Genomic DNA, 22528 nt, shown 5'->3' with positions numbered 1-22528 from the left:
CTTTGGTCACTCTAACTCTAAGTTTATAAAGAAAATACTAGTGAATAAATCCTGGCTGGCAGTGACTGAATCGTCGAGACTTACCTGGAGTTGATATTAACCGTCGGTCAAGCATATAGGCCCCACGAACAGTGTGCCAAAATGATTTTCGTTGAAGAAGTTTTTGCTAAAAAGACAAAAAAGCAGGTGCGTGCTCTCTTCCAACAGCAGCTCAGCTAACAACAACGCTGCTACGCATGTGCAAATAAAATACATTGAAATTGACAATGTGAGCGAAATAATTCGATATGAATTTACAATCACTAATAATGGGCCTGCCTCTGATCATCTTTGTGACATTCACATCTACTTGAAAGTAAATTGGCCGGATATGTTGAGCTGAGACTGTAGCAGGATTTGGACCTCAAGCTTTCTTTTTCCATCCTGCTTGACTACTTATGTAATTTTTTCGCATTCACTACCAAGTGCAGCTCCAATAGTGCCTTTGACGAGAGACAGTTTAAAGCTCTCACGTCTGTACAGGAAATATGAAGCCACAGTGCCCAGCCAAGGAATAATCTGCCACATAAATCTTGGTTTTTGTACGGATTTAACAAACAAGAACGTGTTAATAAGTGAGCTTTATAGTCACTTGTGGATTGAACCATTGGACCGAGCCATACCTGTTTCCAGTCTTCATGCCAAGCTAAATGTACAGGCTGCCGGCTCTAGCTTCATATTTAACAAACAGACATGAGAGTGGACACGATATTCCCATTTTACTCCCAGAAAGAAAGCATATTACGCAACATGTAAACTACTCCTTTTAGACCACACAGTAACACATTTGTTTTTGTACACATTAGTTGTTACTCAGCAGTAACATGCTCATCCTCTATCATTTTCTTGTCTCAGAAGTAACAAACACAGAATCCAGAGTGACTGTTTTGATTTTAACTTTGTAGAGACACTCATCCAGCACTCATCTTTCATCTAATGAGGCCCCAAACTCCAGATGTTCTGAATCAAGCAGCTGCCAGCCATCAGACACACCGTATCTAACCTCCACTCTTTCCACGGTTTTCCCACCTCTCTTTCTTCTCTTGTGCTATCTGTCGCTTTTGATTCCTTCCTGAAAGTCTCTGTAGTTGCATTTAAAGCATTAAGGAATAGCCTGGCACTGTAACACAGCATCATTAGCTTCAGCTCCGGCCTGCGCGTCTCACCACTGTGTACACTTGTTGTCCAGTTGGTACTATGGCAACGGGGCTGTGCTCTGCTAGACCTATGCTATGATATGAGTTAGACACACACACACACACACACACACACACACACACACACACACACACACACACACACACACACACACACACACACACACACACACACACACACACACACACACACGCTGGCAGAAAGACAGACCAACAGGAGGAAAAGCAATAAAGCGCCTCCCAAAACAGAGCAGTGAAACACTGAGGAGGGAGGGCGAGGTTCTCCTGCGCAGCTCTGTTTATGTAGCCCGCTTTCTTCTTCCTGTGATGGCTTCAGCTTTAATCATTAGCCATTTTCCAGCTTAACTAGGGGATGTAACCACCTTTTAGAAAAAATATCCATGTCTGCTTAAATAATGAAATATGTTATAGACATAATGATGTTGTTCAAAGCAATTCTAATTGGTTAAGGCAGTGTAGACCGGCAGATGTCCAAACACATGGAATAAAACAACTGAGCATCATATTTTATATACTGGTTACTCCCTATTAAAGTGTTTTTTGGAGGCAAACAGATGTTTAAGGCTCAGTTCCTGTGATGATGGTGTTGGCAGTATCAAATCAGTGAGGTTTGTGTGGTTCAACCTTCACACCCATGCAGCTTATTCATTATTTAACATTATGTATCTGCACTGAACCCTTGACAACCTCAAACACATGCGGATCCTCAGCCTTCCTGCATAAAATGATTGGAGCCAGGTCCTTGGTCAGGCGTATTTATTATTAAAGTGGAGGCAGTATTTTGTATTTAAAATGTGTCCCTTTGCAAAGTCAAAGCATGGACTGTGCTGTTTTTCTTTACTGTGAGGACACTGAGATTCACAGTAGTATTTTACAGGTTATACTGAATCACAAGCCAAGTAAAACACTCAGTTTTTACAATCAGGGGGAAACAATGTTAGACAAAATATTTGTCATGGCAAGGTTTTTCTACATAATGAAGGCAGAATAATGACCTGGGCTTTCAATACATCTTGCAGCAATAATATGTAATTTCAGGTATGTTTATTTTAGTTTTTTTACATCCAAATAACTGGGTTAGAGACTTCTTAGAGGTTTGAGAAGTAGTTACTCTGTTTTAAAGCTGTGGATACATCTCCAGATCTAAGCAATCATGGATAGATGTGCATGAATTTATCCTATCTGGTATAAATCATGAACAATACACAAACAGGCCCTGTTTTTCTTTTTGGCTGCTTATGAAAGAGTTGTTGCTTTGCTTTTTGTCTCCGTTAGATCCTGAGGGAAATATCTGGATCATGCCATATTCACCAGCCAGTCATTAACGCTCTATAAAAGTTAAGACTTTTTAAAAATGTATTCTCATTTTAAATAAATGGTGAATATATCCCGGGATGTGATACTGGGCCAGTCTACTCCACACACTCGATTTATACGTTTGATTTGGAGAAGTTTGAGGAAAACCAGTCGAGTCAGTTCTGGGGCCAAGTTTTTTGAGACAGCTCTGCTGATGGGATCTTTGTTTTGTCCTCAGGCCTGTGTGGCTCACACATGCACTAAACTGACTAATATACAGACAAATGCAAGAATGACGTCATACCGGCACACATCCATGTGGGGCAACTTAATACCAGGAAATTAATTGCACAGTTAAATGCAGACACGCAGACATGAACGAAAGTTGGCACACACATACATACCGAGTTAAATACTGCCCATGTGAGAGTACTTAACAGAGCTCGGGCCCCCTTAACTTCAGCCTCACCTATGTCGAGTTTCTTTGTAGTTCAGCGGAGGGCGAGTCTGCCGCAGCCATAACATGTGTAATGTACCATAACTCTGGAGAGATTAGAAAACATTCTGCTGAACTCAGGAAACACAGTATTGAGTTTGGCGAGCAGTGTGTATGTGAGAGAGAAAAAGCTTTTAGAGTTTATCAACTTAAGCTGTGTGAGGTGTAAGTCTTTGGGCCACTGACCCAGAATAATCAGCAGCCATTTCTTTCCTCTACTTACAGTCAAGTCAAGTCAGTCAACACTAATCTTTAACAGATTCAGACACAGCACTTCTTATGTATTTATAGCGTGGTATTTCCCCTGCTTGTTTCCCTTAACCAAGTCCACCTTCCATTGTTATTCCTGTTGGAGAGGGCATGACATTTGTGGTTTACGCACCATTCTTTCACTACGCTCTCATAACACGCAGCCTGACGAGGGCAAAGGGTTATCCAGTTGACAGACGAACTGAACACCCAGTGATTTGAAAAACAGGAGGAACAATGATATCCACAGCATTACGATATATTAGGAAACATTAAATATATTATACATATAAGCCATCTTCTTTCATAACCGTTAATTCTGTTGACATCATCTTGGGATATTTTCACAAACTAAAATACATAGGCTACGGCAACAGGACAGTACAAGTAGTAGCCTACTCTCCTTGGTAAAAAGTGGAGCAATGAAGCAATCAATGAAGCACTAGTTTGCTCTTATATTTAAACTTGTCTATACTTTGAAGAAGAAGGATCACCTCTTAATGTTATTAACTTGATTGACATTTACTAGTTCAAATAAACAATTCATCATTCGGTTTCTCCCGATTTCCAGGCTTTATGCTAAGCTAAGCTAATCACCTTGAGGATTCATCTTTATATTTATTGCAGAGACCGATCTTCTCAATGATATCTCAGCGAAACAGCAAAGAGCACATGTTTCCAAGAGTCAACAACTGTTTAGATTTTTCTTGAAGTTGTCAGGATTACAAAGTAAATCAACAAAAAAACAAAAAAAGGAGAAAAATCCCTCAAGGACTACTTTTTAACCTTTTTCTGTATCTTACAATAAGTCACATGTCTACCTCTTTATGTCCCATGACATGCCCATCGCTGAGCTAACTCAGTCTGTGAGATGTGGTTGAAAGCTCTTGGAATTGAAATCATTCTTATTAATATTTAATACAAACTTCTATTTCCATGAGCAAGCAATATGTAGCGTGTTTGTGGAAGGGGGTATTAGGAAGTTAATTGCTAAAAATAAATCTTCTGCTTGTCACCATTATACATTTCGGAAACACGTCAGGTCCCATCTGGAGGGACGGAGGTGTTTTGGAGGCCTTCGGAGTTGGAGCTGTGTTTTATGGCCCGTTCTGTCGGTAGCTTACACATGTTCCAATTACAGTCCCAGCAGTAACCGTGGCGCCGGGGCGGCCCGGGAGCGTGTGTGGTCTTCCTCCTGTTACAGAGAGGACTATTTATCCACCTGCACACTGTTGCTGTAGATTACATCCTCTGGCCTGGAGCTGATAGTCAGCCATTGAGACTTCTTCCTGCAGTCCTCGAGGTCCGAGGGGCTGCACAGGGAGGAGAGGAGGGGCATGATAAATCTTCCTCTCCTTTCTTACCATTTGTCTCTTTCTATTTCACAAGGTCTCCCCCTCCACTACTTTCACTCGTCTTTTCTACTCTTTTCATTTCTTAATACAACTTTCCGCTACTTACCTCATACTTCACTTCTGTATTTTACATATCAGCCCTTCCCTTCACACACACCTATCTATTCTCTTCATCAATTCCTACTGCCATTTTTCAGCCCTGACCTCCTATTAGTCTCCTTTTCATCATTATCATCATCTCTGCCCTTGTCCTTTTCACTCACATGCACACAAATGCATTCATTTTCACATTCATAGTACCCAGACTCACATATCTGCCATTCATCCATTAGCAATTCTCTTTTTTATGTCTTATGGATATTATCTTTCTCAGCTGCTGGATAAAAAGTAAGATGTAATCCTCAAGTGGACTTTTTAAAACCTCATAATGTGAAAATGTTGGATCATTTTCATTTTTTGGAATAGGGGTAACTCTTGATTGTGTGATGTGTTTTACAGCAAAGTCTCACCAGAAGGTGTTTGATGCTGACATTCTATAAGTAAAGAATTGGCAATGTCCGTTCAGTATCAGCGGGATGGCTTGTTGAGGAGATGTTTCAATAGAACAGATCATTAAATTGCTCAAACAGTCGATATGTCTCAAGCAATAATATTCTAAAGATACTTTGACTGTCCGAGTTATTCTCCCTTTTGAAATAACTTATTAGCTAAATGAGAAGTATGTCCATGTTTTAGGAACATCAGGTAGAACTTGTGTTATTCTGAGCATCTACACAGGTACAAAAATACATGACTGTAAGTTTGCTGCATATCAGTATACAATAGAAGCTTGTACTGTCCAGTCCCCCCTCGCTCTCTCTTTATCTCTCTCAAACAGACACAAAGTTGAAGCTGGTGTAATTGTTTTCTCTTACAGATTCAGTTTCACTGGGAAACAGAGTACAGGTCATCTCTCAGGTCTGACCTGCTGGGAAGCTCCTATCCAAACAGTCACACAGCTAATCACATGTGTATTATTTCTATTACTGGAATTACATTTCATTTTTAGATTTGGTTGTCGTCTATTGAATGCTTCAGCACTGGCATCTCTTTTTCAGCTGATATTATACTGGCATGACTCCTCTAAGCTGAAAACCAGATGCAAATCATACAGATGGGACTATAGAAGAAAAGCTCCTGAGCAGATACATTTGTTCAGTTAGTAAATACACATTTCCAAGCTGTAGCTGTAGATTTTGGAGAATGCCGAATGACTTGATATGTAAACAAGCAGAGAATAAAGATAAACCATTTGCTTGTTCTAAAAAAAACTAGTAAAATGGAAAACACTACCGAATGTGTTACTGTAGCGGACTCCAAGGACATCATTCCTATTTATAGGTTAAACTCGAGCAATTATCTTCTGGGCCTCTTCTGTGATGTTTTACCTTCATAGTAACAGTTGGACAGTGCCAGTGTGTTACTATGGAAACATGGTGTTAAGAGTAACTGTGTCCAATGTTTCTCTTGTTGGGTTTTTAGCTGGTAAATAAACGATAAAAAAAGTTGTGCTGTCATAGATAGAAGTTGTTTATCTCTATTTTCTCATAACCTCTACAACCTTATATTTAAATCGATCATTATAACATGAAAGGATTCCCTTCCTGTCCTCTCCATCTTAGCTGTCTGAGGAAACACCTGTTTCCCTTTTGACTCTTAAGTTACCATAAAAGACCATTCCGGTTTTTAAACCATAGGAATTGATCTTGAAGGACATTATTCAAAACAGTCATGTGATTGTAGGTAAACAAGCAGGTTATAAATAAGCCACATTTTTCAGGAAGTTGGAATTCGGAGAAACATGAGGACATGTGTTTCACCGGGCTGCTCAAATTAAAAACAGCATGCTTTGAGTCACACTCATTGGTTCATAACGGTTATTGACAGGAAGTGGTGAATTAATGTAAAAGTTATTCACATCCTCGGTTAACACGTATTGTCCTCTGCATACTGAGAACAGCGCTGAGCCTCGAGGGACCCGCTGCTGTGCCACCTGGGAACAATGCCTTCTGCACAGGGTCTCCAGGGATACAATTGTTCCACTAATGTCATTGTAAACTTCACTAGGCCTTGGCTGGACTCCCAATCCCTGTTGCACAATGATAGTGATTCATCATGGGAATATTGAAATGGAGCTGCTGTCGGTCGGAGTGTGTCGCCACAGGTTTTCTATTGTAAATGTGGCGTAAGACATCCGTCTTTACAGCATGCTCTTCTGTCCGCTGGAGGAGCACATCTGGCCAAGATGTTCACACTTTGTTTATCAATACATGCTAAAGGGCTACACTTGATGAAGCTGTTTTTGCTGATGGAACAATAACCAGCTGCATTCATCCGTTTATTTGGCCACTTGGGGGCAGAACTTCACCAACTCCACTTCCTCCCCCTGCGGACTTTCTCTATAATAACGATGATCAACTTCCTCTCACTTCTTTCAAAATGAAAGAGGTTCGCTTCAGTGGTTTGCAAGTTTTTCGTTGTTTTTTTGGGCACTGGTTTTGCCTTTTTCCTAAAAGTAATTTCTCCATATAACAGATGGTAATTTGACAAGTTGTTCAAACAAAAGTAATGCAGCTTTAGAGTTTGGGAAAGAAGGGGAAAACGGTGATACTCCTGTATCTATTTAACCAAATCAAACATAATTAGGATATTCTATGTGATGACATATTTGAATAACTAATCAATTATTTAAAAACTGTTGACTTCTATTCACTGAGCCTCCCCTGGAACAGTTGGGATCCCGCCTGCAGGCCCAATTTATAATTGAACATATTTAGTTTATAAAAATGTAGCTAAAGTTTAGCTAAATCAAGCATGACTGCACATTAAATCTGTAATAATCTCTCTTTGCAAAAGTGTGTGCGCTCACTGTGGAAATTACTAACGGTTAATCTATAAACTGTAATGATCGGACAGTTGGTTAACATTTCACCGCTGAACTCCAGTTCCTCAGTATGTTTGGCTAACCTGGCGGTTTGTTAAAATCTGACTGTTGGTGTTAATTCCCACATCAGTGCAATCCCACATCTCAGCAAATTAAATTAGGAAAATATAAATGTATTAAAACTGATGACCAAAACCACCACAATTAAACTGTACAACCAAAATGTCAGATTTGTGGCAAAATGATATACATGAATCTATACTGAATCTGATAGACTTATAAATATGAATCATGCATTCTTCACTAATGAGATATCCATATTTAGCTCTTGGTAATCTTTGACATTCCTAATTTTGCATTCACATATTCCTTGATTAAGCAAATAATGAATGCCCCCTCAAAACAAACCAAATCCCTCTTGAGCATTATTCAGATTTAAACTCAGCAGCGCAGACCCCCCCCCCCCNCCCCCCCACACACACACACACACACTTTGGTTAATTACGTCTCTCTTAGTGGGCTATGAGCTAATAAGAGAGCGCCAGGTGTGTTTGTGTTTGCTGACGATCACTGATTCTTGATTGTATTTAAAGCCACTCGGACCGCACCTGCCTGCACCTCAGGGTCCTGAAAGATCCCAGACTCAATCGACACAATTTCATCAGGTCCCCCCTTTAAATTGATTTTCGAATAAAAATCAATTGTGTTAAACCAGATGGAACCTGAAACATCGTCACCCCGAAGACCTGTAGAGATAATCTGTTGTAGGCAAATAGAAATCAAGAACAAAAAGGATGCTTACAAACAATCCATGGGTCATGTTTATCCCATCAGGACATTTTTAGAGAGTGCTGGGGTGGCAATGATGATAGCCTGATGAAGAGCAAAGAAAGGCGACATTTACATTTATGTTCATGATTTGTCTTTGGGCTGTGTTACTACAACACACAAACTGACATCCAAATAATGTGCTGCCATCATTTTAGCTTTGATTGTACTGTAGAGAACAAAAGGGTATTCTAAATGTACTCTGTCTGGTCTGCACCTTTAAATGGACATAGGATTTGTCAGTTTCCTGAACATTCACAGTTGTCACAGGATTTGCCATCAGCTCCCTTATCAACACCAAATGCTGCATTCAGAGACCCCCTCAAAAGAGTGGGTTTATCCTATATAAATGCACATCAATCAGATCATTTACGGGAAGAAGGACAGATATATTTTAAGCACATCCGGGATTTCCTTTCCTAATCTTCGTATGTGTTGAGCAGACGACAAAATGCTTGATGGGAAGGCTGGTTGTGTTGTCGTGATTCACCCAGTGGAGATGCCCTTGATCTGTATCTAGTGATGGTGTGTGTGTGTGTGTGTGTGTGTGTGTGTGTGTGTGTGTGTGTGTGTGTGTGTGTGTAAGGCCCCTTACTCCTCTATGAAATAAACACAGCAGATAACATCTGTGTTGGTATGCTGCACCCTTGTGGTGCTTAGCTGCTACATCTCTATAAGTCCAGATAAGGAGGCTGCCGGCTCCAAGGGAGCGAGATTGAATCTGTGGCATTTCACTCGATAAAGGATCCCACTGCATTTTCCCAGATTAAACAGCCTCCAGTGTGTGGTGAAGAAAAAACCATGGCACCACGAAGAAGTCTCTCAGAGCAGTAAAATGTTTAAAATGGCTGTAAATGTACCATACAGACACTTATCTCTGTCAAGCACTGAGGTACTTCCAGATAAGCAGATGCACAAAAAGGAATCGGTGAGTCCTGGCAGCCCAATCATGCACATTGAATTTCACACACACTCCAAGCAGTCGATTGTTCTCCATTAAGATGTCCTTTGTCTCCGAGTGCCAGGCTTGTTGCCTTGATCTTGCAGAGCTGTCTCACGCAGTGGAAACTTGGCTACTCTGCCGCCGTGGTATTGGCAGAATAGGCGTCCCTGGGAGGTGACAAGGACAGCGATTGATTGGGCCTAAATGAGAGTGAAGAGAAAAATTGATTGCCATCGATCCACTTCTTCCTCCAGCAGGCTCCTCCATCTTTGATTATGACCACTTTACGCCCCAATCAAGTGTGTGTGAGCGCTGCTGGGGGAAATCCCATTGAGAGGTATTAGCTCCATTTGCAAAGGCTGTAATTATGCGAGGATGTGAGGGCCCAAGGTCAACGCGCAGCAGGTGCCATCAGACTGCATGATAATAATGGGGCTTCCTCTTGCTTCCCACTGCAATTTAGTCATATAGATAATAGGCTATGGGTAAGATGGTGTGTACTGTGTGTGTGTGTGTGTGTGTTCCCCGGAGGAGGCTCGATGCATAATAAATGTCTTCATATTAACCGCTTTAGGATGGGTAAAAACAGCTAGCTGCGATTAAACACAATAATTTGCCTTGCAGATTCAAAAATAACAGCGCTACTTGGTGCTTTTTTCCACATTTTTTTATTGAAAGCTTCATCAGAGAGAAAAAAAAAATAACTCATAAAACCCAAGTCAAATTCTAACATCCACAGATGTACAGATAGTTTCTCAAATAACACACACACTGAGCAGCGTGTGCGAGGCGTGACCATGTCCTCCTCGGCGCTGAAACAAAGAAAAGTGAAGAACGAACAAAAAGAGAAAACTAACAAAAATAAAACATTTTAAAACCGCTCTGCTGTCTTGATAAATAGTTCCTCTTTTTATCTGGTAAATGAATACCAATGCCCAACACACTCTGCTGGCTATCTCTTAACAATTTTGTCAGTCATTTCCTAGTGGTAGTTGGATATTTCTCTGGGAGCTGTTTGAACTCCACGAGGGCTCCTGGGGTTGTGTGGCCAATCAATAGCTCTTATCAAAGGTGGACCGAAGCATCAATTATGAAGCACAGGGTCTCGCTCTTGTGGGGGGCAGTCTGAACACTTTTCTCACTGCATTATATGTGTGCAGAGTGTGATTGTACTGGTCTGTGATGTGTAATTGAGCCACGGTTAGCCTTATACCCTACGGGAGACCGGATTGGAGAGCAACTCTGAACGACTGTTTTCCTCATGAGAATCGATGCGGAATGAATGCAACTCTGTTCACGAGGAACCTTTGCAACAACTGAGTATGACGTGTTATACATCTAATGAGTGACAGTGTGAAAGCAACACTACATGAATTACTGTCTGGATCATGTCAGATTTAAGGATGGCTGCAGTTATTGTGAAAAACGGTGAGTTAGGATGGAGACAAAACGTTCAGTCAATACCGCGTCTGGAAAACTGACTCTGAAGAAGACCAGGATGTAGGTAAAATCTCAAGCCCACCATTCGCTCTTTTAGTGGACAGTATTCTGCTTTTTCCTGTATCAAGAAAAGTCATTCTGAACATCTGATTACACTTCCTTCAGGCACCAGATGAGTGAGATTTACTGCACTTAGGCAATTCAGATATTTTAAAAATAAATAATGGATTTCAATGTTTTCAACACTCATTATGATTGCATAAACCTTTTCTTTTTGGCACTATAGCAGCAAACAATATCATCATAACACTTAAGGAAAACAAGACTTAAAGGTGATCGAGCACCACTTAGGCCTAGGTTTACTCAGCAATATTAGTGACAAGCCAAGGAAATTCCATCTCCAACCAGCTGTAGACAAATAATGCAAAAATAATAAATGCAATGGTGGTCTACAATTTCATTTGAGAAAATCTATGCAAGCAGTGCTTGGACACAGATTGCAAATGGTGGCAGCCTCACGATGGAGTGTTGAAGTCAGCCAGAAACAAGACTTAAGGTTAGAAGAGATTGGAACAATGATCAACTGTGTAGAAAAGGAGAGAGGGATGGTCATGGTGTGAGAGAGGAAGTCTGTGTTGCTAATGAGTGATGGGTGGAGCTCGTCCCCTTTTGGAGACCTGTACACGGGACATACTGCTGCAAGAGCACGGAGAAACTCCAGGTTCTGACCACTTCTGCCCGGCAACAGCAGCTAATGATCTGCCTCTTGTTCTTTCCCACACACACACACACACACACACACACAAACTTTCTAGGTATAGCTGACTCCTGGTTTGTGCTGACACATGGGCTGACTGAGAGAGGAGCGTTTTCTGCTACAGCCTCCTTAAAATTGCCGGCGTGCCTTCTGTACACTTCCAAATTTGTATTCTGAAAAGGTACGTTAAGCCATTGTGCTATTAAGAGAGAGCCATTTTTGCTTGTTCAGTCGGGTAATCTTTTAGATCTCTGTGAAATATTGGCGCCGTGCACCAAAAGCAAACACCTGCCTTAACATTTTCAATCTTGAATCTCCATTAGCAAAATAGATCTGATATTTGTTGTTGTGCATTGTTATTATCCATAATCTCTTGGCGATGTGTAGTCCTATTTCCCATAATGCCATTGCTTTTGAATCTCAGGCCTTCTGTGGGACGCTCTGCTCTCCGATGTGCAACTTCTGCATTATGAGCCCTGTTAGGCTTCGAAAATGTCTCTCTGTATTACTTTTATAAAAGCAGCAGCTGTAAAAGTCTATGCTAGCTATGCTGTATTCATAGCTAATCGTTTGAGTAGAAGAACTCTTGACACACACACATACTAGCTTAAACCTGGTAAAGTTAAAGTTTAGCAGTTTACCACATAAAAGGACTCAGTGATGGACTACATTGAGCAAATGCAACAAGGACGAAACAGATGAGCAATGTGGGAAAGTCCCGGGAGCTCATAAACCCAACATTTGTCAGTTGTTAGCCGTTAAAGACTGTAACGTGGGTGAGACTTGTTCTTTGGGATATATGAGCAAATCATAGCCTGGAGGCAAGTTCAAGCAGATGTGGAATGTGGATCAGATGTGGAATGTGGATCAGATGAAAGGAAAAGGGCAGGTGCTGATTTGATTGGACAATAAACAGCTTAACAGTCAACGAGAGACAGTTTGAATGACACATTTAGCTTCTCAACTTCATTGGTGGACGGAAGATAAAAATGACTAGCAATTTCTGGCCGAGGAAAGATAATGTGAGTATGGCTTTAAAGGTGTAGTTCACATGAGGAAGCTGTGTGTCAGTTTCTTGTCTGTGTTGTCAAGTGGACAGGAGGCCTGTTAAGAGTAAAGGCCAAACGATCAACAGTGGCCGGCTCATCACAGAGATCAGTCAAGGCGAAAGCCTGAGAATGCCTCCTCTTTAGCACCATAGAGTAGCTTCCATATTGTGTCACATTTCTTTAGCACAATTGAATAAAAAAAAATCTTCCATTTGCTCCCACACAAATAATTTTGAATAATTTGGAAGCTTTGTTAAAAGGCACTCGATGTACAACTCGTCGGAAAATTAAAAACACCGCCTCGCATGATGACGTTTGCCTGTAGTGTGCTTAACACGCCATCATGCTAAAAAATAGAGCAATGGACTTACTGTAGATTTAAACGAGTCACATGAACTGCAAGAGCTCAATTGCAATTGTCACCAAACAAAAAGCTCCCTCAGTCTGGAAGAAAGGGGTCTTTTGAGGGACACTGGAGTGGATCCTATTGCCCCGGAGGGAGACAAATTGGGCCCGTCAAGCCTCATTGCGAGAGTGACTGAAATTGGTTTGTGGTTCTGCTTCTGCACCATCCAATAAAGAGAAGAAACTCCAGTGGGAGTGCAAGAGAGAGGGGGGGAGGAAGGGAGGGAGAGAATTAGGGAAAATGAGAGCAAAAGGACCCTGGCTTGGCCATGGCACATTAATGGTGCCAGTGAAGCAGGGAGAACACAGAGCTTTTTAGCTCTGTAGATCCACAGTGGGGCAGAGCGGGCGGGCACGGGCCAACAGAGCAACACACAGAGGCTGCTATAATGGGGGCAGAAATGGCCGCTGTCCCACAGGCCATTTCCTCAGGGGACAATCCTCAGAGATGAAATCATTGGAACCCTCACACAGCTCAGGGACGGAAAGACCAGATAAGATGTGCAGGGCTGTTTGTGCAACAAATTGGGACAACCAGGGGTGTAACTGACACTCAGTGGCGGGGCAGAGGAAGGAGCTGCCATCGACAAGTTAAAGCTGGTGAGGATCCTGGTCTGTTCCCACAGGTGTGAAGACCCCCCCTGCTGGTGGTGGATCAATGATCCGGGGGATGATCAGGACAGACAGTCGTTTTCCAGTCTTTAAACACACCTCTACCATGCCTTGTTAGTGTCACAGTGTCAGCGTCTATAATGCTAACACTTAGCTTGTATTCAAGTGTCTTTTAAAGAAATTGCGTGACATTCTACAGTCACTTCTGCTTGTCCAGCTAACGATGACGACAAACTATACATAAAATAATGAGGTAAGAAATATGAATGAGTAAGCTTTAGAGGTGCAAGTAGGAGGCTTTTGTTATGCATAGCATCTTGCTAACTGTCCCCCTGTTTCCAGTCTTTGTGCTAAGCTACGCTAACCAGCTGTTAGCGGTAACCTCATATGTTAATATACAGACAAGAGAGGGAAACCGATCATCGCATCTCACTCTCAGGAAAAAAGTGTACAAGTATATTTCATGAAAAAAGTCAAATTATACCGAAAAAAATCTACCCCTTCCTTCGGACTTCCTTACAGAGCCCCTCCTCCAACACACACGAACGCGCACGTGACCAATGAGGGCACGAGATAAGTTTGTGCACAGATGGAAGGCTGACAGGCAGGTAGGCCATCCAGTTATTTTAGCCGGGCCGGCTAAAATGATTGGTCGTCCTTTTTACAGCACCACGGCTTCCACAGATGAATTTTTTTAATGTATTTATTGTCAAAGCATTTAATATATTCATTGCTATCGGGATGTTAAGAGCATTCCATGGAATATAACAACAAGTGTTTCTGAAGTGAATTACCTATCCCACCTTTAAGTGCCATAAGGTTTATGCAATCATTGCTAAACACTTTAAACAACTTACCTGATGTCCAACATGTAGCAAACACCACTCATCTGGTATGCCTGGCACGTAAATACTCAAAAATGTGACCTAGGTGTGATGATAAATGGAAGAGATTAACAGAAGGGCAAACAGCAGCAGGGGGATTCCCAATTAAAGTTAAATTAAAGCAATAAAGAGACTGAGGACAGAAAGCAGTAAGGGCATAAAGCTGGAAGCAATGTGTCAACAACCACGAAGCGTAGCAAGCAATGTTCCCCAATCTATTCCTAAAGTGTTCCCTGTAGGATCCAAGAGAAAGACAGAGTTGGAAAGCACCAACAGTGTGTGAAGCATCGTAAAAAGTGATGAGACATACAAAGAAATGAAAAGACAAGTAGAGGAGGAGAACTATGACTTTTGGTAGGACTGCCACTGGTTGCATCACACTTTAAATACTGTTTTTGATGTGTGTGTTTTAGTTTTTACATTAAGTGTATCTGTTTAGATACATGTGTGTGTGTGTGTGTGTGTGTGTGTGTGTGTGTGTGTGTGTGTGACAGCTTGGACAACCGTGGAAAACTAGCTTAAACCCGGCAAAAAACAAGATTTTAAGAAGGATAGTAAGGACTGGTCCGGCCATCAAGGTCAAATAAAAAACAACGACAACAGCAACATCAACAACAACAATATCAACATTAACATCATCAACAACAGCAACATCAACAACAACAAAATCAAACAGAAAAATGGAAAGGAAAACAAAACAAAACAAAAACAAAACTCTGGTTCAGAGTGTCTCTTCATCTTTGGTATAAAAATGGCCACCCATGGGCTGCATTTGATCCACAACTAGGAAAGACTACAGAAATTGTCAACAATTTCTTCTATTGCTTTTGCACTGATTTGTTTAAACCGTAAGCTCCTACTGAATCTACTGTTTTTATTTCACTGCCAGAATTAATTTCTGTAGTTTTTTTTGTATTCATTTTATCATTTTTTTCTTCTTCTTTTTTTCTTTTTGCAGTGTGACAAGCAAGCGGGCTAAAAACATCTTTAAGCTCATAAAAAGGTAAAATGTGGCAGATAAAAAGCACTAATGTCATTGACAGCAACTTTGCCATTTAAAATAATAATTATGATGATAAAAAAACAAGTTCAGCGTTTGCAACAGACTGCATCCACGATGCAGCATGTTTTTCTTATGTTTTCATTTTTTCCTCATGGTGAAAAATCTCTTGAAAGCTTCTTCTCCCCCCCAAGTCTTTTCCCCCCAACAGACATTTTGTTTTCTTCTGACACTTAGTTACCTCTGACATAATAATTATCAAAGTTTTCTTCTAATGAAGGAAAAAAAAAAAGCTCTTCTCTATTAAATCTGTACAGCTTATGTGATAGATTCTTTTTTCCTCTTTAGAACAACGTATCCAGTGTCTTGTACCCTCCGAGTGGTGCAAGAAACTGACTTTGTTTGCTTTTTTTCCCCTTCTAAACAGACGTCAGACTTTAACTCTGTAAAAAGTTTCTGCCGCCCTTCAAATTAAGGCCATGAAGATTCAAGAAAGAAAAAACACTTTGTTTCTGAATATATCTAGAAAACTAAAATTTAACACTAGAACATAAAAAAGAGTGAAAAGAAATTGTAGCTTAATATCTGAGGAAGACAATCTCTGTGTGTATTTCAAACTTGACTCCCCTTTTCTAATTACAAAATAAACTTCATCACCTACCTGCGCATTCAACCTTTTTTTGTCATTTTCTATTTCCTTGTTTTTTTTCCCATTTTTTTTTAATTGGTTGAGAATTTTCTTTGAGAAACTTTTCAAGCTTCAGCCCAGCCCTTCTGGCAGGTTCCCAGACTAAACAATTTCACTTCTTTGCACTGTGCCCAGCAATTCCCCCATCCCCTTCCTCAGCACTCTTTGCCTCCTTCTTGCATTTTTTCCCCTCTCTTTTTTTCACGTAGGCCAGGTAGGAAATGAAAAAAGTGTCTCTTTTTTGGTGGCTGGGCAATCTGGAAGTAATCTCTTTCTTTTCTCTTTTCCTCACATTCACAGTGCAGCCACCTTCTGTCTCAAGGCAACGCTGTCACAGGAACATTCGCTCAGGCCGATGCTATCTGATGAAGGGGAGAAAACACAGAGAGAGAGAGGGGTGCCATTGTAATCAAAGCACAATATTACAAACAGAGAAAAGCAATAGAGCTGACAGCTGACAGCTCTGTCAGAAGACTGAAGCAGAATGAATCAAGTTAAACTGTTGTGATCGGGACCCAAAGGAAAAAAGTGCTGCTACAATGACGAGCAACTGACAACTGACGCCAGCAATAATTTGAGTCATTTATCAAAACACTGCTGCGTCTTAGTGCTCACGTTTTATTTAGATTTGTACTAAGCATTCACTATCACTATTTGTCAAAGAGAATAACTTGAATGCTTATGCTAGTACAAATCTGAACAAATTATATTTTGTACAATAAAATCCCTTACAACACAATTCACAGACAGGAATTAGCTTATAGCTTTATTGAAAAATGTACTTTGGGAATGAGAAAAAAGTGTGTAGCAGAATTTGATACTTGATATAAGTAAAAATATATTTGTAGGACAGGAGAAAATGCATAGAAATACCTGATGAAGCTAAGTACTATATACATTTATATTGTCTCTGAATAAATGCTGTCATACCACCCACTGATAAAGCTTACAATACAAAGGAAAGCAGAGGATATCACGTTACAGCGGCTGACAGCGAGTGTCCTGCCTCCCCGTGTGACTTACTTGGACTGGTATGAGTAAGCAGGAACATGGTCGGCAGAACTGTCCACTTGGATCTGTTGCTGCTGTCCAGCCACCTCCTGTGACGAGGGAGCCACTGTCTGGGGGGAGGCGTCTGTCACCACTCCCTGAGGACACACACAGGAGGAAATCTGTCAGCTCTGAACTTTAACAAGCTTCTCTCTACAGAGCTCGCCACTTCCTGCTGAAACGGACAGTTTCCCTACCACTCCTGTCTACTGTGTGAACATACATTTGTAGTACTGCGTGTCCTGCTGTCCTGGGGAAGTGAAGTGTCCTCTGTTGCTCCTTGTTTGACCAATATTTGTTCTACTTTTTCTAACTTAAATTAAGGATCTAAGTATACAAACTGTTAAGCCCTCTCAATGCTTTAAAACACATTATAGTTTAATGGTAGAAACAAAACAGTTTTGGCACGATATAAGAATAGACCTAATAAAAATGTGTGATTATTATCTTCTCAGATGACAGGTCTATCACTCTGGTTATATGACCCATATCACACTATTTTATTCAAAGATGCCGTTACTGCCTGTTAGAAATGACACTTAGAGTCTTTTTAATTATGCACTGTTAAGGGGTAGACCCTCAAGTGTTAGACAGCATTGTAAAATAAATATAAGGTATTTGTCTTTTATGAAATTAAGCAACTTAAGCTGAAAACGTTTTGTATTGAATAATAGTACATCATTTGGAAATAACTGAGATGAAAGTGATTAGTGTTTAAAGTCAAGCATGTGCGAATAATATAAAATGTGCTGAATTGCTTGCAGACTTTGACATCTATATTTGAGGTAAAAAAAAAGTCTTTAAAGATGGCCATGCACTCTGAATTCATCACAACAGCCTCTTAGCCTTTTTATGTGCCTTTCTAGCATAAACGATAGCCCCCATCACTGAGCCATCTCAATCACCTTTAACAAGCTCTCAAGGAGACTGCGACCTGTCCATACATCAGCCCTGCAGTCAGGCTGACGCTGTGATATACGCCCCGCTGCTGAGGCTGGCATTGAGAAGGTGAGGATGAAATAGGTAAAGAGGCGCCACGGGCTACACTACAACTACATTCCTCTCCTCCGTCCTACTCCTGCATGATGAACTTTTCGGGAGCTTAGGAGGAGGGGATGAGAGAGAAAGGGGGGGGAGGGGACTAATGGCTCTGTCAAGGGAAAACTGTCATTGTCCGTGGCTGGTGGGCTAAGCAGAGCTCCGTGGCTGACGGATGTGTGTGTTCTTGTTACCTACCAGCCCGGACTGGCTGTGGAGGGAGTGTGGGGGGGGGAGAGAGAGAGACAGCACCGCCGGCACTGTGTCTCACTTCAGCTCCTGTCATCTGATACACGACTGATAGTCCATCTGAATACGAGCTCGCTGTCAGCCGGCAGACAGCCGTCGCGCTCTCCTCGCCGGCCTGCCTCTTCCTGCTTTCCGCGTTCATCATTTCTCAGGCTGGCCTGCCCCAACCTGCCAGCAGCTCAGACAGCCGCCCAAAGAAGTGACAAAGTCTGTGCTGCACTTCAAATGTCTTTCCCCGAATACTATAAAACTTCTGCCACTTCTTGCTTTGCTTGCACTTTTCATCCTTGTTATTTGCAAGGCCATTTATTCAGAGACAATACGAGCAATTTACGGCTTGCTTCAAATGTAATCCGTCTGTTTAATGTTTGGGTTTGTTGATGTGGTGAGAAGGTTTTTTAGAAATGGCAAAGGGAATGCTTGTGGGAGTAAGGGAGTGGGCTGTCAGGAGTAATGATGTCCTCCATTTGGGTAAACATGGACAGGTTTTTGATATGTACTGAGTGCAGCCTTACTTCGACAGGGAGCGCTGTTGGAGGCACAGGAGTGTACTGGGGAATGTAGGTCCCTTGCATAGGCGCCGCGGCAGCTGCAGCAGTCATGTACTGAAACACAAACAAGAGACGAACAAGCATCAAAATCCCTGCATACATCAGAAAACACAAATATTACACGCAGTTCTGACACAAGTATACTAATCACTATCCAATATGGGACAGAAAAACACTTCCAACCCTGATTCCAAAATCCCCAGACAGTCTCATTAACTGCAATTACTCCCAGAAACCATTGAGAATGAGAGCCTGCTGCGCCCTCAGCATCCTTCGGAGGGCGCTGAAAGAATATGTGTGCACTCTCAGCAGAGCAGAGTGTGTGAGGGAGACAGAGTTGAGTGAGGAGGGAGAGAGGTCCAGCTGTTCCACCAAGACTTCACAGGCAGGCAAATGCACCAGGCCACAGCTGAGAAGACGATACAACAATGAAGAAAAAAGTTGAGGAGGATGAAGAGAGAGAGGGAAGGCAAGAGAAAGCAGGAGGTCTTTTGCCTGTGGCCTATATTCCTTTCGACATGCCTGCCCTGGCTTTTAACTTGGTGCTAGCTCACTGCATGATGGCCATTCTACAGACGTGACACAAGCTTAGTTACATGAGAGCCACAGGGCTTTTACATGCAATATGAATGAGGACACGGCACTTTGGGCGAGGTGTTTTTTTTCTGGGACTTGCTGTGAATGGATGTTGAGTGTGTGCGTGGAGGTGAACACGCGTGCCAGTGTCAGCCTGATTTGCCAGTGTGTGTGCACTTCTTTTTAATTAGCACATGCCTGTGCATAAAAGATGACTTATCACTATTTGTCTGCCCAACTGTGCATCTGGATGTATGAGTTATCTCGCATGCAGCTGTGTGTTTGAAACATACGTGTGTGTGTATGTGTGTGAGAGCCTGTGAGAGACAGACAAAGACAAAGAGGCTTGGAACGATAATGCTGCAGTACAGCGCCAACGGATGTGATCCCAGATAAAAGCCACCAGGCTGCCTCTCCATCTCTCCTCGTCTTCCTGCTGCTTTTCCGGACCGAGAAAAAAAAAGAAGGAAAGTGCAATCCCTTTCTTTCCGTCTTATTTTTTTTCCTTCTCCTCTCAGTCCCCCTGCCAGAGCTAAAAAGCGTGGCGGCAGTATGCAGGAGGAGGCAGTAATGGAGGGGCTCTGCCCGGCTGCGGAGCCTCTCTTGGCCGAGGGCCCAGCGGTGCTGGTGAAGTGTCATTACCGGCAGCGTGGCTAATGGATCGGGTACGGCTCCACCGCTCACCCCTAATGAGAGCAGCTAAAGGCCATGGACACGGGTGATTTACTCCCCCACCGTGGATACACATGGCCAGGAGGATGCCCTGGGATGGATGTTGGTGTGTGTTCATACTGAATGTGTGTGTGTGTGAATTTAAGGTTATCACACCTTCAGTGCTGTCACACTCCGGACGGGGTGAGGCGGCACTTCCAGACTTCCTGACACATTCCCACATTAACTCTCTGTGTCATCCCTTCTTCCCTCTCACCTTCCTGTCACTCGCTCTCTCCCCCCTCCCTCGCTCTCAACCTGCTATTGTTTAAAAGGGCCTATCAGGTTGTTGAAGTGACCTTCTCCTCGGTGAATTGAAACCATGCATACCAATTTTCCTCAGGACTTTTAGTCTTCGCGTCTCCTTCCCATTAACTTATTCAGTCAACTCACCTGTGAGGGCTGCATGAAAGCAAATGAAGGGAAGCAGGAGATAATTAGCTATATCAAAATCTCCCTGTCACACGGAGGATGTCCATTTGAAATGTTATATTTCGCTGCAGGACTGCAAAAGGAATTTAAATGAGATATAACAAGGGCATGTAATAAGATAAGATTTTCCCCTCTACCATAACCATTAGTTAACCTATTGAATGTGGCAGGTTGAGCGGGGCATATTTCTGCAGTCGCTGCTGTGGAAAGTCAGAGGGATGTCAAGCCTGGCTACAGTGAAATGGGTTGCTATGGCGATAAAGATGATTTTTATCCAATTTCAACCCTTTTAATACTTCCCTGTCCATAGTCAGGGGACAGGTTTAGCCAATATAAAACATCCCTAATTGGCAATAAATGGTGTCCCATACATACACAGTCACTCATACTGTATCTATGCACACACACACACAAACACACACCTTCAACGGGAGCAGATGGCGGGTGCGTTTGTTTGATGAACGGGAGGCCTGAATAGTTCCTTAACGAGGCCGGTGTGAGTAGACTCCTTAAGTCTCTTCTCTACCATCACTCTCTATGACATACAACTATAAGTACGGTATAAAATCACACCGCAATGCAGCAATGGCAGGATAAAAAAAAAAAATGGATGTACCAGCGTAGATAGAACCACTCTGGTACCACAGAGGTTTGGGCCTCTGCACCAACTTAGGCAATTTATGAGGATGATAGAGCAGTTTACTTTCTGCTTTCCACAGCTGCAAATAGTTTCTAGGAAAGGTGACTTGGGCGCAGCATGTTCAAATACATCACCCAGCTCTCTGTCTGTCACTCAGCCTCCATCTATCAGTCCCCTCTGTGTTGACATGCTGTTCTGTCACATCGTGTGCAAGCTAGAGGATAACAGTTGGTCAAGGCAAGAGCATCCAGCTATTCAGGATGGGTTATTAATGGCAGAGAAGCGTGGGGATGGGCTCTGATGACTATTGATCTAAGCTGTGCTGCTCCTACACAATGGGAACTATTGGAGCTGCAAACCAGTGGCTGTGAATCACAATGCTGTACTGCCTCACCATGAAAAGCCTCTCCATATCTTGGCCCAGAGGCTTTGTTAACAGCCCGCCTGCAGAGATTTACTGTATGCTGGCAAAAATCAGCATCATCTTTTTAATCACTTCCTTAAATACATTCGCATTAGCAGGCTTTTATAGTATATCATTTTACTATTTACTATCTCTGTAAGAAGGAACCCTGTGGAGAGTTTGACCCACATTAGCACTATGGAGTCCTGTTTCGTATCTTACACACAAAAGCACACACACATTGGTGAAATGATACACCGTTGTGCCATAGGTTTGACATAATTCCACCGATCTACAGGTTGGCTCTGTTCACTGCTAATTGTATTAAGTTGTGAAGCTTTAAGTTTAATGGTAAAAAATCCAGTTGAACACTAAACTGCCTTTACTGTGACATGTATCCATGCTTTAATGATCAAAAAGGTATTTATTTTTCTCATACCGCCTGTGCTGCAGTACCTCTTTTCACCCTCTATCTGAAACCAGAGCAAAGTCTGCTCTGATTGGTTAGCTGGACGACTCTGTTGTAATTGGTCAACTTCTTAGAGATATCCTGCCCCTAGGCCTATCATGTACATGCGTTGGAGCACCAGCCAATAGAAGCGTGAGTGTTTCATAGTGATGTCAGAAGTAAATACAAGGGCTACATGCAAACAAACCTATACAACACATTACAGGATGGAAAACCCCCAAAAGCATAAAAGCACTCCTTTAACAACTACCTCCCACCGATTGGCTC

General features: G+C 42.1%; 1 protein-coding gene across 5 annotated transcripts in view; it reads right to left on the bottom strand.

The window, feature by feature from the left end:
* Positions 1 to 15714: 15714 nt before the first annotated feature.
* rbms3 (RNA binding motif, single stranded interacting protein) overlaps positions 15715 to 22528 on the bottom strand; it is a 265018-nt gene continuing 258204 nt past the window's right edge. For 4 of the 5 annotated variants that reach the window (XM_010793775.1, XM_010793774.1, XM_010793777.1 and 1 more), the window contains 3 exons: positions 18995 to 19084; positions 17166 to 17290; positions 15715 to 16504 (listed from right to left, as the gene is read on the bottom strand). In XM_010793775.1, coding sequence (XP_010792077.1) covers positions 16501 to 16504; positions 17166 to 17290; positions 18995 to 19084 — 219 coding nt within the window. In that variant the 3' untranslated portion in view covers positions 15715 to 16500. Of the gene's footprint in view, positions 16505 to 17161; positions 17291 to 18994; positions 19085 to 22528 lie in introns of those variants that run through there. The other variant, XM_010793779.1, reaches the window with a different exon arrangement.

This window comes from Notothenia coriiceps, unplaced genomic scaffold (genome assembly GCF_000735185.1).
Source record: "Notothenia coriiceps isolate Sejong01 unplaced genomic scaffold, NC01 NC01_scaffold00037244, whole genome shotgun sequence".
NCBI lineage: Eukaryota > Metazoa > Chordata > Actinopteri > Perciformes > Nototheniidae > Notothenia > Notothenia coriiceps.
Note: the sequence above shows the minus strand (reverse complement) of the source record. Positions and strands in the feature narration are given on the sequence as shown.